The sequence below is a fragment of the Pan paniscus genome, chromosome X, assembly GCF_029289425.2.
Source record: "Pan paniscus chromosome X, NHGRI_mPanPan1-v2.0_pri, whole genome shotgun sequence".
In the NCBI taxonomy this organism is placed as follows: Eukaryota; Metazoa; Chordata; class Mammalia; order Primates; family Hominidae; genus Pan; species Pan paniscus.
In genome coordinates, this window is record NC_073272.2 from 85491684 (window position 1) to 85505883 (window position 14200).

Genomic DNA, 14200 nt, shown 5'->3' on the forward strand with positions numbered 1-14200 from the left:
AATTTGCATAAGTAACTAGGAGCCCAATGTTAATCCCCAAGACAATGGGGAAAATGTCTCCAGGGCATGTAGGAAGTCTTCACAGCAGCCCCACCCATCACAGGCCTGCAGGCCTAGGAGAAAATGGTTTCTTGGGCCAAGCCGGGGATCCCCCAGCTGTATGCAGCCTAGGGGCTTGGTGCCCTGAGCCCCAGCAGCTCCAGCCTTGGCTGAAAGGGGCCAATGTAAAGCTCAGGCCGTGGCTTCAGAGGGTGCAAGCCCAAAGCCTTGGCAGCTTCCACATGTTGCTGAGCCTGCAAGTGTACAGAAGTCAAAAATTGGGGTTTAGGAACCTCCACCTATATTTCAGAGGATGTATGGAAATGCCGAGATACCCAGACAGAAGTTTTCTGCAGGGGCAGGGTGCTCATGGAGAACCTCTGCTAGGGCAGTGCAGAGGGGAAATGTGGTGTCAGAGCCCCCACACAGAGTCCCTACTGGGGTACTGCCTAGTGGAGCTGTGAGAAGAGGGCCACTGTCCTCCAGACCCTAGAATGGTAGATCCACAGACAGCTTGCACGTTCACCTGGAAAAGCTGCAGACACTCAACACCAGCTCATAAAAGCAGCCAGGAGGGAGGCTGTACCCTGCAGAGTTACAGGGGCGGAGCTGCCCAAGACCATGGAAACCCACCTCTTGCATCAGGGTGACCTGGATGTCAAAGGACCTGGAGTCAAAGGAGATCATTCTGGAGCTTTAAAATTTGACTGCTCCACTAGATTTCGGACTTGCATGGGCCCTATAGCCATTTTGCTATGGCACATTTCTCCCATTTGGAATGGCTTTATTTACACAATACCTGTACCCCTATTGTATCTAGGAAGTAACTAGCTTGCTTTTGATTTTACAGGCTCATAGGTAGAAGGGACTTGCCTTGTCTCAGATGAGACTTTGCACTGTGGACTTTTGGATTAATGCTGAAATGAGTTAAGACTTTGGGAGACTGTTGGGAAGGCATGACTGCTTTTGAAATGGGAAGACATGAGATTTGGAGGGGCCAAGGGCGGAATGATATGGTTTGGCTCTGTGTCCCCACCCAAATCTCATCTTGAATTGTACTCCCATAATTCCTATATGTTGTGGGAGGGACCCAGTGGGAAACAATTTGAATTATGGGGATGGTTTCCCCCATACTGTTCTCATGGTAGTGAATAAGTCTCACGAGATCTGATGGTTTTAGCAGGCGTTTCCACTTTTGCATCTTCCTCATTTTCTCCTGCTGCCACCATATAAGAAGTGCCTTTTGCCTCCCGCCATGATTCTGAGGCTTCCCCTGCCATGTGGAACTGTAAGTCCAATTAAACCTCTTTTTCTTCCCAGTCTCAGGTATGTCTTTATCAGCAGTGTGAAAACAGACTAATACAACAAGGAAACCTAATGTCATTACATTAACATCACACAAAATAGTCTTTAAAGAAAAAAGCTACGAAAAAGCTAGAAAAAAGAAAAAATCTAGGCAAATGGAGTAATTACACAAGGATATCACAATTCTAAACCTGTATGCCCCTATCTATACTCAGAATATATAAAGCAAAAATTGGAATTGCAAGGAAAAATAAGAATTCCACAATCAGGATAGGAGATTTTAATATACTCTTCAATTAATAGATAACATAAATTTCAAACAATAACATTAACAAATTTGATCTAACATATAAAGCTCTAACAATTAGAGAAAACACAACAAGCCACATGAAGCCATATACTTCCAAACCATGAAGCAATTCTAAAAAATGCCAAATAATTGATGTCATGCAGAGCTCATTCTCTGACAATAGTGTAATTAAATTGGAAACCATTTATGAAAAGAAAAACTAAAGTTAAAAATGTATTTGGTTAGAAGGCATAAAGAATTCAAAACCCAACAGTAAAACAAACAATCCAATTAGAAAACAGTCAAAATACATTAAGACATTTTATCATAAAAGATATACAGATGGCAAATAACCACGTGAAAAATGTTCAAGATCATTAGCCAGTAAGAAAATGTGAATTAAAATAAGGAGATATCACTACACACCTATCAGAATTACCAAAAATACAAAAAAAGGTGACAACACCAAATTCTGGCAAAGATGCAGAGGAATTGCATCACTCATACACTGTTAATGGGAAATAGTATAGGAACTCTGCAAAATAGCTTGGCAATTTCTTAAAAAGCTAAATAAATATAATTACCATATGACCCAGCAATTGTACTCCTAGAAATTTATCCCAGAGAAATAAAAACTTACATTCACACACACCAAAACAACTATATAAATGTTCCCATAGCAATTTTATCTGTAATAACCAAAAAATAGAATCACTCCAGGTACCCTTCAATAGAGGAATACTTATACAAACTGTGATACATACATAATATGAAATATCACTCAGCAATAAAAATAAATGAACTACTGATACATGCGACAACCTGGATGGATCTCTGGGGAAACAGGCTGAGTGAAAAAGGCCAATGCCAAAAGTTTACAAACTGTACAGTTCTATACATGAAATGACAAAATAATAGAGATGAAAAACAGACTAGTGGTCACTGGGGTTAGGAACTGAAGGCAGGGGAGTGGCAGAGGAGGGAGGTAGATACAGTTATAAAAAGGCAACATGAGAGATCCTTGGTGTTAACTGCTCAGTATCTTATAATTTTTCTATACCAAATCTAACATACACATTATAAATACATATTTTTCTGTAACTTACTTCTCTGGAGAATGTATAAAAGGTAACAGTAGCTGCTTCTGGGAGGTGGGACAGGGGACAGAGTGGGTGGGGTGTAGGCAGGAAGAGGAGGCACACTTGAACTTTTTTACTTTGTGTCATTTGCATGTTCTGTCATGAGTGTTGGAATTTAAAAGTCAATAAAGATGTTGAAATTTAAAAATATATTTCAAAATTTAAAACAATAACCTCTAAATAACCAATAGAGCAAAGAAGAAATCATAACAGCTATTAGAAAATACATAGAACTCATGGGAGAGAACTAATGTGGTCCTTAAGGGAAACCATATAGTCATAAATGATTATATTAAGCAAAAAAGAAGGCTTAAAAATAAAGAGCTAAGAATTTAATTCAAAAAGTTAGAAAAAGCACAAGAGGGATTCCAAGCCAAAGAAAGGAAATAAAGATAAAAGTACATATTAAAGATAACACTGAAGGAGTCAACAAAGCTAAAGCTGGTTATTTGAAAAGTCTAATAAAACAAACAAATATCTGGCAAGAAAGATCAAGGAGAAAGAAACAGAGAAGAGGCATAAATAATATTAACAATGAAAAAAATGTCCAGAGGCTGGTCCAAGTGCAGTGGTATTTACAACTAATTGATCATAATCAGTTACAGATTTATTTGTTCCTTCTCCTTTTCAACTCCCACTGCTTCACTTGACTAGCCTAAAAAAAAAAATAAAAAATGAGTGCATAGTTACAGCAATAGCACAGTATAGTAAGCAAGAAAGAGAATATAAATGATGCAGTTAGAAATGGGGAAAAGGCCAAAAATTGGGGTAGTAGTAGAAACAGAAAGATCAATAAGGAGGTTATCAGAGTAGTCCAATGGCAATGACGGTGAGGAAGAGTGGAGACAGAGAAAACAGATTTAAACTGTTTTTGGAAGTAGAGGTGACAGGATATGCTGAAGCATGAAATATGAGTTTGAAGGAAAGACAGAATGAGATTTAAGACAATTATTAAAGACAAAAATCAGTACTTCCTACCTCAGCATACAAGGTCCTCAGAATGATTCCAGTTTAATTCTTCTAATTTCAACTCTCATGAACCAAATTCACTTAGCTTACCTTCCAGTCCTACTAAAATTCTCACCATTCACCTAGCATCCCACGCTCTTTCGGTATGTTCCCTCTTTCTGAAATGCTCCAATTCCTCATTAAATCCCAATCATCTTTCAAGACTCAGCTGAAATGTCACCTCTGTGAAGCTTTCCACAAATCTCACAGGCATAATTAGTCACGCCTTTAATCTGGCTTCCTACTATTCTTATCTAATAGTAGCAGTAGTATTAGTACCTGTTGAGCATCTCAAATTAGAAAATCCGAAATCTGAAATGCTTCAAAATCTAAAACCTTTTGAGTGCCAATATGATGCTCAAAAGAAATGCTCCTTGGAGCATTTCAGATTTTCAGATTAGAGACACGCAGCTAGTAAGTATACTGCAAATATTACAAATATATGTATACATAGCAAATATTACTATATATATTGCAAACATTACAAAATATACATATTACAAATATATATATTACAAATATTACTATATATTGCAAATATTACAAAAATTTATATATGATATACATCTGATATATATCTCCGATATATATGAAATACATCTGATATATATCTCCGATATATACATCTGATATATACATCTGATATATATCTCCGATATCCGAAACACTTCTGGTCCCAAGCATTTCAGATAAGGGCTATTCATTCACCTGTAGCGGCAGAAGCAGCATTTAAATATATAAGAGCAGTAGATGCTCTTATATATATCTCTGATATGTGATACATCATATATATCATATTTATATATATTTATCATATATATCTGATATATATGATAGATACATACATCTGATATATATATCTTATATATCAGAGATATATATCATTATCTATCAGAGATATATGATGTGTGTATATATACATCTGAATCCCAGATGTGTGCGTGTATATATATATATTTACACATATATACACACACATATATATACACATATATACACACATATATATACACACATATATACACATATATACACACACATATATACACATATATTTTATATATATACACATATATATATACATATATATATGTGTATATATATATATGAAATCCGAAGCACTTTGGGTCCCAAGCATTTCAGATAAGGGCTATTCACCTGTAGTGGCAGAAACAGCATTGTTAAGAGTAGTAGATGCTAACATTACTGAGGGCTTACTATGAAGCACTGTTATAAATCCATTACATAGATTAGTTGATTTAATCCCATCAACAATCTTAGATATTAAATATTATTATGCCCTTTTTTCTTTTGCTAACATTGGTACCAATATTATGTCATTTTTATAAAGAAACTAAGGTACAGAAAGATTAAATAACTTGCCAAAGGTTACACACCTAGTAAGTGGAGAAACCAAGATCTGAACACAGGCACTCTGGCTTAAAAGCTCACATACAACTTCCCAATAAAGCCAAAGAATAGGAAGTTGGTGGGAATGTGAAACAGTATAGCCACTATGCAAAACAGTATGGCACTTCCTAAAAAATTAAGAGTGGAACTACTATATGGTCCAGCAATCCCACTTTAATTTATCCAAAAAAACAGAAATCAGGATCTTGAAAAAACATTTGCACAGCCATGTTCATAGCAGCATTATTCACAATAGCCAAGAAGTGGAAGCAGCTCAAATATCTATCAACAGATGAAGAGATAAACAAAATGTGGCATACACACACAGTGGGATATTATCCAGGCCTAGAAAGGAAGGAAATCCTGCAGTATGCAACAAAATGGATAAGCCTTGAGGACACTGTACTAAGTGAAATAAGCCAGTCACGAAAAAGACAAATATAGTGCTGCATAAGTACACTTATATGAATGAGGCATCCAGAGTAGTCAAAATCATAGACAGAAAGTGGAGTAGTGGTTGCTAGTGGCTGGAAGAGGAGTAGAAAATAGGGAATTATTGTTGAATGGGTACACAGTTTCAGTTCTGCAAGATCAAAAGAGCTCTGGAGATCTGTTGCAGAACAATGTGAACATATTGAACACTGCTGAATTCTATGCTTAAAAATGGTTATGATGGTAAACTTTGCATGTTTAAATGACAATTTTTTAAAAATTATTTTTAGAAAAGCAAATAAAGGCATGTCCACAGAACACAGATATATGGTATAATTTTACATGTAAAGCAGACATGACAGATAGAGCTGGGGAAGTAGACTGAACCTGATGAAGAGTCTTAAATGCTAAAATGAATTTTAAATGATAAAATATTTAATCCTGGCCCAGAGCAGGAAAACATTACATAAATGTTCCTTTCCTTCAGACTTTCTCCTCTATGGGTAGAGAGACACTAAGGTTTTCAAGGAGTGAAGTCGCCATATATGAAAATCTACACCCTCCTGCTTTTCTTCTCAACCTCTGATTGTTTCCTTTCAATCTCCTTTGATGGCTTTTCTCCTTTTACCCATGCCTTAAAAGTTGCTCTTGCCCAGGTTTCTATACTTGCCTGTTTTGTGTTTCACTATATGCATTTTCAGGATGATTCTATTCACTTCTTTGGTTTTAACAGCCATTTATTCACAAATAATGCCCAAATCTCTTATCTCCAGCTCTAGATCTTCCACTCAGGCTCCTTATACACATACCCACATACACATACACATCCCTAGGTGAACGGATCTCTTCACCAAGGTATGTCACTGGTACCTCAAACTCAACATCTTCAATTCTGAACACATTATCTTCCCTTCCCCAGTTCCATCCCTAAGTCTGAACATTCTCTTGAATTCCTTGCGTAAGTAAATGAAATTGTCACCACCATCCACCAAACGGCTCAAACCAGAATCTTTGGTGTCATCTGTAATTCCTTCCATTCCCTCACCTACTTTATCTGATCCACCACCAAAAATTCTTGCTATAACCTCAAATCCTTCTACCTTTTATTCATTCTGATTGCCAATAGCTTCTTCAGTTCATCATCCATAAACTAGACCATTGCAAACAGCCACCTAGCAAGTCTGCCTACTTTTCTCCAACCAACCCTCTACTGTGTAGTACTAAAACACACATCTGATCATTTAATTCCTCTGCTTAACAGCATTTAATAGCTCTTTAATATCTATAAGATAAAGTAATTCTTTGACCTGAGCCCTACCTTTGTACCCTCAACTTTCCACCCCAACCTGTACTTAATTGTATATTCTCTGCACCTGTCATACTCAACTACGTGTAGTTTCCCAAACTTGTCATTCTCTTTCATCTCTCAAATCTTTGTACATGTTGCTCCATCTGTCCAAAATGTTACTCCCAGCTCCAACCCCTACTAGTACATCTCATCCGATGAAATCCTACCTGTCCTTAGAACCTTAGATAAGGTACCTACTCCTATGGGAAGCCCTCTCACTGAGTTAGTTGTCCCCCTATAGCACCTTATATATACCTCCATCAAATAGCATAGCATGTGTGTCTATTTCTTTACTTCCCTTACTAGATTGTGAGTCAGTGTATTTTTATTTATCTTTGCATTCTTAATGAGTTAGTTGTCCCCCTATAGCACCTTATATATACCTCCATCAAATAGCATAGCATGTGTGTCTATTTCTTTACTTCCCTTACTAGATTGTGAGTCAGTGTATTTTTATTTATCTTTGCATTCTTAATGAGTTAGTTGTCCCCCTATAGCACCTTATATATACCTCCATCAAATAGCATAGCATGTGTGTCTATTTCTTTACTTCCCTTACTAGATTGTGAGTCAGTGTATTTTTATTTATCTTTGCATTCTTAACATCTAGCACAATTCCTTGCACAAAGATTCTCAATAAAAATGAATGAATAGTGATAGTTTAAAAACTTGACACTAAAAGTCAAGGTTACTGACTGCATACTTTAATTTTTAGCCACAGATTACATCTCTAACAACGGCTATTTATCCAAAATGTGTGTGACATAAAGATTATACAACACCAAACTAACCATTAACAAAAAAAAAATCATACACACAAATATGTATTAGTACTTATCCACCCATCAAATATCTAATGTATACCAGCAACTGTGCTAGGTGCTGGAGATACAAAGATGAATAAGACCTATGATGTAAGGGCTTAAAGGGTAGTGGGGAAGACAGGGAAGTGAATGATTAAGAGTATGATAAATGCCATGGCACTCTTATACAGTGTTACAAAAACCTGGGCATAGTTGTGACACACAGCCAGTGGGGTTTAAGGAAGTGGGACTTCCCTGAGGAGGTGGTATGTAAGCTAAACATTGAAAGACAAATAGAAGTTAGCCAGGCTGAGGGGTAGAGACAGGCAATCCAGGCTGAGGGGATACCTTATGTAAATCCCAGACAAAAAGTGGGAAGATGAAGTAAAGACTACAATATGTTCAGCTACTGCAAATTTCAGCATTGCTGGTGTCTACACCTAAAGATTGAAGTGGCAAGAGATGAGGCTGAAGGTGTTTTAAGCAAGGCCACATCATAGATGGCACTGTATGACATACAGAAAATTTGGACTTTCTCCTAAAATCCAGTTATATCTACACTGACCCAGACCCACTCATTTCAACCACAGCAGCTCTGCTTTCATCTTTTCAAGTTGTTTCGGTTCCCTCACTAAGTCTTTCTTTTAAACTTGGAAAATCACTAACATAGGCAGCAGAGAAACACTGAAGGATTTCATGCAGCAGAGTGATGTGACTGGTGGCAGTGTGATAAATAAACTAGAGAGCTGGAGATAAAGTCAGGAGGTTATGAGCTCATTCAGTTGAGAAATGACAAAGGTTTGAACTAGGGAAATGACAGTGGCATAAAGAAAAAGAGATATGGAGACCTATTAAAGTTAGGGGATATAAGTGAAATTATGTTTTCAAAGTATGTATCATAGTACCTAGAAGAGATCAATAAATGTGTTCTATTATTATCAAAATCATCTGAATAAATCTGGAGGATAAAGCAAGAAAATCAACAGAAGTTTACAAGTTTCATTAAGTTGAGAAACTGGGTAGACGGTGTTATCATTCCAAAAGACTGGGAGCAGGATGCTGTTTTTTGGGTTCTGTACATTTTGAGGTGAGAATGGGGAGGATGAATTCATGGCTTAATATTAGCCATGTTAAGGTGCCTGTGGAACATCTAGATGAAGATATCAGATGATAGGCTATATGAAACTGGGGCTCAGAACAGATTCAGATCAGGAGATATCATCAGTATGCAGACAACCACTACCCTCAGATAGTGGTGCCAAAGAAGCCCCCAAATCTAAGCTTAAGATGTGGGAGAATCAATACCTAGATGTATCTAAACTTTCAAAAGCCACCAAGTCTGAGGATGTACAAGAGAAGAAGAAAAGTTTTGTCACTTTGAAATGCCATTTTTATTATACTATAATGTCTTAAGACAACCATATTATCAAGCTTTTCTAATTGATTCACTGCTTGTCAAAGTAAGACCTAGGTTCTTATATTTTTAATCAAACTTTATTTTTGGAATATGAGTAAACCCAATTTGATTTGTAAAATAGTCTTCATTCTGGGAAGACCTCATGTTCTGGAATAAGAAAACACAAAATAGGCCAGGTACGGTAGTTCATGCCTGTAATCCCAGCATTTTGGGAGGATCGTTTGAGGCCAAGAGTTCAAGACCAGCCTGGGTAGCATAGCGAGATTCCATCTCTAAAGAAAATGTTCAAAGTTAGCTGGGTGCAACGGCATGCACCTGTAGTCCTAGTTACCCAGGAGGCTGAGGCAGGAGGATAACTTGAGCCCAGGGGTTTGAGGTTACAGTGAGCTATTACCATGCCACTGTACTATAGTCTAGGCAAGAGTGAGATCCTGTGTCAAAAAAAAAAAAGAAAGAAAGAAAGAAAAAGAAAAAGAAAAAAAAACACATACCTACACACAAAGTAAATCTGAAACTAAAATTATACATGTTAGGAAGGTAAATTTCGAAAAATTACTTAATGTCTCTATGTCCCATATTCCCCATTTGTCAAATTGGGATAACACCACCTACCTTACTTGGCTGTGATGAGAATTAAGTTACATAACATGTGTAAAGAAACTAATATGTTGACTAGCACGTAGTGCAAGCTCAACAAACAATAACTTTTACTATCATTCTACCTTTGAGAAATGAGAAGCAAGAATTTTACTTTTAATTTTAGGTTAAATAAGGTCATGAAAAATATATCTGAATTAATATTTTAAAGTATACTGTCTCAGTACCTGGGCTTTCAAGGTAGCAGATTTTCTTTTTTTTTTTTTTTGAGACTGTCTTTCTCTGTCACCCAGGTTGTAGTGCAGTAGCGCAATCTCGGCTCACTGCAACCTCCACCACCGGACCAAGTTCAAGCAATTCTCCTGCCTCAGCCTCCCAAGAAGCTGGGATTACAAGCATGCACCACCACGCCCAGCTAAGTTTTGTATTTTTAGTAGAGATGGAGTTTCATCATGTTGGCCAGGCTGGTCTCAAACTCCTGACTTCCTGACCTCAAGTGATCCGCCCACCTCAGCCTCCCAAAGTGCTGGGTTACAGGCATGAGCCACCACACCTGGCCCAAGGCAGCAGATTTTCTAACATGTAAACCCATGATATGTCAAAAAGACTGAATTGAGAGATTAACACAAGCAGTCGTGCATACAATAGTGAAATAGTAAAAGCAAATTACAAAGGCAGGACGTGTACGAAAACTGAATCCAATTTAGAAATTTCATCCAGTTGCTCCCAAATCTTAGCTATTATAACAGAATATGCTTTCAAAATGAATTTAGAACAGGTTAAAAGAAGATTAACTCATGTTACTTTTTGGATTCCTACATATTTACAATGAGATAACATATGGGAAGACACTATAAGCTATGACAAATCTAATTTTTTTTATATTGTAGCATTCTGAAAAACACTGTAGTTAATATCTAACAGAAAATAAAAAGTGTGTTTCTTCTTTCTATTCCTATTCAATGAAGAATTAAAGTGCCAAGATCTAACAGTCAAAAGCACTCAATAGGTGGGAGATTAGGGGTTTGTTTTGGGCGGATATAGAAATGGAGAGATTTAACCTATGCTTTATCTTAAACTTGAGTTTTCCATCAACCTCCTGTTTATCATCACATTTAAGAAAAAAAGGGAAAAACATAATGGTAGATATTTTTCCTAGTTAAGACTTCCTAAGTTTAAATTTTGATGAAGTTTAAGAAAATAATGCTCAAAATCTATTGGCTGACTTTTACAACCATCAAATATGAAGCCTAAAATACAATAGCATATATAGGTTGTATATACCCACACACATATGTAGGAAAAGGGGCAGGCATGAGGTTTCCAAGCCTCTTGGAGAATTACTTGTTATTTTAAACAAAATCACTCATGAGAAAAATAAAATGATGCATTTGGTTTATTCTCAAAGGAAAGATCACTATTTCACAAAACAGTAAAACTTGTATGCTATATATTTCACATATTAGTGGTTAAAATTAAACAACTCCAATCTTTCTTCTAACTTAAGTTTATGTATGATATACACATACATGTACATACGTACAGACATATATGTGTTTATGTAAATTTTAATCCTGTATAGAGATATTTAGGAAGTATTAAATGCTATCGTTGATAAACTTACGAATCAACATGCAGAACTCTCCGGCCACTTCTTGAACATGCAGCTGCAATGATGGATTCAGGCAAACCTACAAAAACACACACCTGTATCATTTAGAATGTAGAAATATATATATTTTACATAAAATGTTCAATACATGCCATTGCTGTATAGAACAGTTTAACCACCAAAGAGACCCATCCTTGCTTGTATTCAGAATTATAAAGTTTATATTAATTATACTGTAAGATGTTTCTTAAACATATACCACTCATACTGAAAATTTTATTATGTGGAAGACATTTTTCTTTTTTGAGACGGAGTCTCACTCTGTCACCAGCTGGAGTGCAGTGGCGCGATCTCGGCTCACTGCAACCTCCGACTCCCTGGTTCAAATGATTCTCCTGCCTCAGCCTCCCGAGTAGCTGGGATTACAGGCATACGCCGCACACCCAGCTAATTTTTGTATTTTTAGTAGAGACAGGGTTTCACCATGTTGGCCAGGATGGTCTCAATCTCCTGACCTTGTGATCCGCCCACCTCGGCCTCCCAAAGTGCTGAGATTATAGGCGTGAGCCACCGCGCCCGGCCAGAGATATTTTTTAAAAAGCAGTTCTGCTTAATTTGGCAAGAAAAAATAATTTTTAAAAGTACTTACAATCTTTTTGTATGTAAATTACCATCAATGAGCAACTGTAACTACTATATATTGTTCAGTTAAAAACCATGTTCACACACTAGCTCATCTGAGTCTCCCAATTGCACTGAGAGATAACCATATGCATATGCATTTTAGAGAAGAAGAAAAAGAACCGGGACATGAATATCTTAACTTTCTGCCCAATGCTTAAAACAAACAAAAAAAAGTTCTAGAGTTGAAATTTAAACCCAGATATAACTCCGAAGCCACAATGCCTCTGAGGGGGAATGGCACACACTTTTTAGCTTAAGAAATATGTCAGCTAGTTTAGAAAGGGGCTGCTTACAAGATACATTATTTTGCTTTTGACCAATATAGCAGTATAAAAACAAAACATTTATGCTTTAGAATCAAACTTAATCATACCATAAAGCTGATTATCATAAAAAGACATATATATATTATTTCTACCAGCACCAACCAAAAATTAAAAATTGCCAAAGATAATGATGTTTTATGATTTTAAAAATTCAAGTTTTCTATTTGATAGTTAATACCCTGTAAGTTCCAGACTCTTCAAAAATTTTTGTCATATGATCTACCATGTTGATAGAAGCTAGTATTTTTTATATTAGTTATAAAAATAAAGCATGTTTTAAAAGTTTAGTGCAATTCTATAGTGCTACTACGAACTCCTTCACCATGATGAAACATCCTGATCCTCTCATGTTTTTACTTAGTGGAAAAAAAACAGCACCAGTCTTTTGGCAAGGGTTTAAACTACACACTAAGCATCAAGGATTTCAGGAAAGGGGAAAGTCATCTTCTGTATATAAAAAGCAATATGCATATGGAAACAATTGATACAGTCAATCTCTAGCTAAAATCCATATTAAACACAAGCTCCAGCCTGCCTTCACAGAGGAACTAGTTTTCCAGTGTTGAACATTTTGTGGGAATATAATGCTTGGTTCAAAACAAAAGAAGTTCTAACAAATGTACTGAAAATAACCATTAAATATCAATCATTGAAAACAAGCCATCATAAAGTTCCAAGCTTAACTTTAGATATAATTTAAGTAAACAAAATAAGAATTTCTGGAGTAGAGGGAAATAGGAGAAAGTTTTAAATAGCTAAATGCAGTTTTTAAGTTAAAACCCTTATTGAAATCAAAAGACCATCTGAACTTTTTGCTACACTTAAAGAAATAAAGTTCCTTTTTAGTGAAATGCAGTCATTATGGTACTTTAAAAGCTGATAAGCAGCTTAGTTAAAAGGATAATGGCAAAGAAATACTCAGGAAGCAGAATTAGTAGTTAAAGATTAATGCTCTTATGTGTAATAATCACAGCATTAATAACAATGCCACCAAATATTAGTATAGGGTTTCATCCTCCAAACTGTATTTTCACATACATCATCTTATTTATTCCTCATTATAATCCTAGGAGGCAGGCAGTATTATCTATGTGAGGAAATAGGTTAAGAAAGGTTAAATAACTTGCCAAATACCAAGTAATTTGGTAATTCCATATCCCCAATTCAAATTACCATGATAATTCACTATCTCCAACTTGGATGCAAGTTTGAAAATGAAGATTTAAGGACAATACAGCAACAAAATGAAACAGGCATGGTCTCAATCAGACAGACTTAGACTTGAATCTTGGTTTTGCTACTCACCTAGCTGCACAACCTCAGATAAGTCACTTGACTTCTCTGAGCCTTTGTTTCCTCATCTATCAATGAGAATATCATGATCTACCTCACAGAATTCAGTTCTGTTGTTAGCAAGGGTACTTGCCCTATGAACACTATCTACTCTTATTATCCTTCAGAATGATATTTTAGAAGCATTATTTCCATCTAACACTACCCCAAACATAAACCTATTTTCACCAGATGCCAGCTCCAATAGTGAACAATAATAAAATTACTCGCCTCCATTTGGCCAAAAATAACTCTTACTTAGGGTAGGCAGTTATACACGTGGTTATTTCCATGGCTGTGATCAACAATGTCAGAAGTCAAATCTCTGCTATTAAAGCAAAGCCAAGAATGGATTTCAATACTGAACATGATTTGAGTCCAAATTACATAAAGCCAAAATGACTATCATTTGTGTTTTTCCTTAATACTTCCATCCAAACATTCCCATAAGTTTGTGAA

General features: G+C 36.2%; 1 protein-coding gene across 5 annotated transcripts in view; it reads right to left on the reverse strand.

Annotated features, from left to right (window-relative positions):
• CHM (CHM Rab escort protein) overlaps window positions 1-14200 on the reverse strand; it is a 187413-nt gene that overhangs the window by 155375 nt on the left and 17838 nt on the right. For 4 of the 5 annotated variants that reach the window (XM_003824441.6, XM_024927340.4, XM_034950572.3 and 1 more), the window contains exon 2: window positions 11412-11478. In XM_003824441.6, coding sequence (XP_003824489.1) covers window positions 11412-11478 — 67 coding nt within the window. Of the gene's footprint in view, window positions 1-11411; window positions 11479-14200 lie in introns of those variants that run through there. The other variant, XM_055106930.2, reaches the window with a different exon arrangement.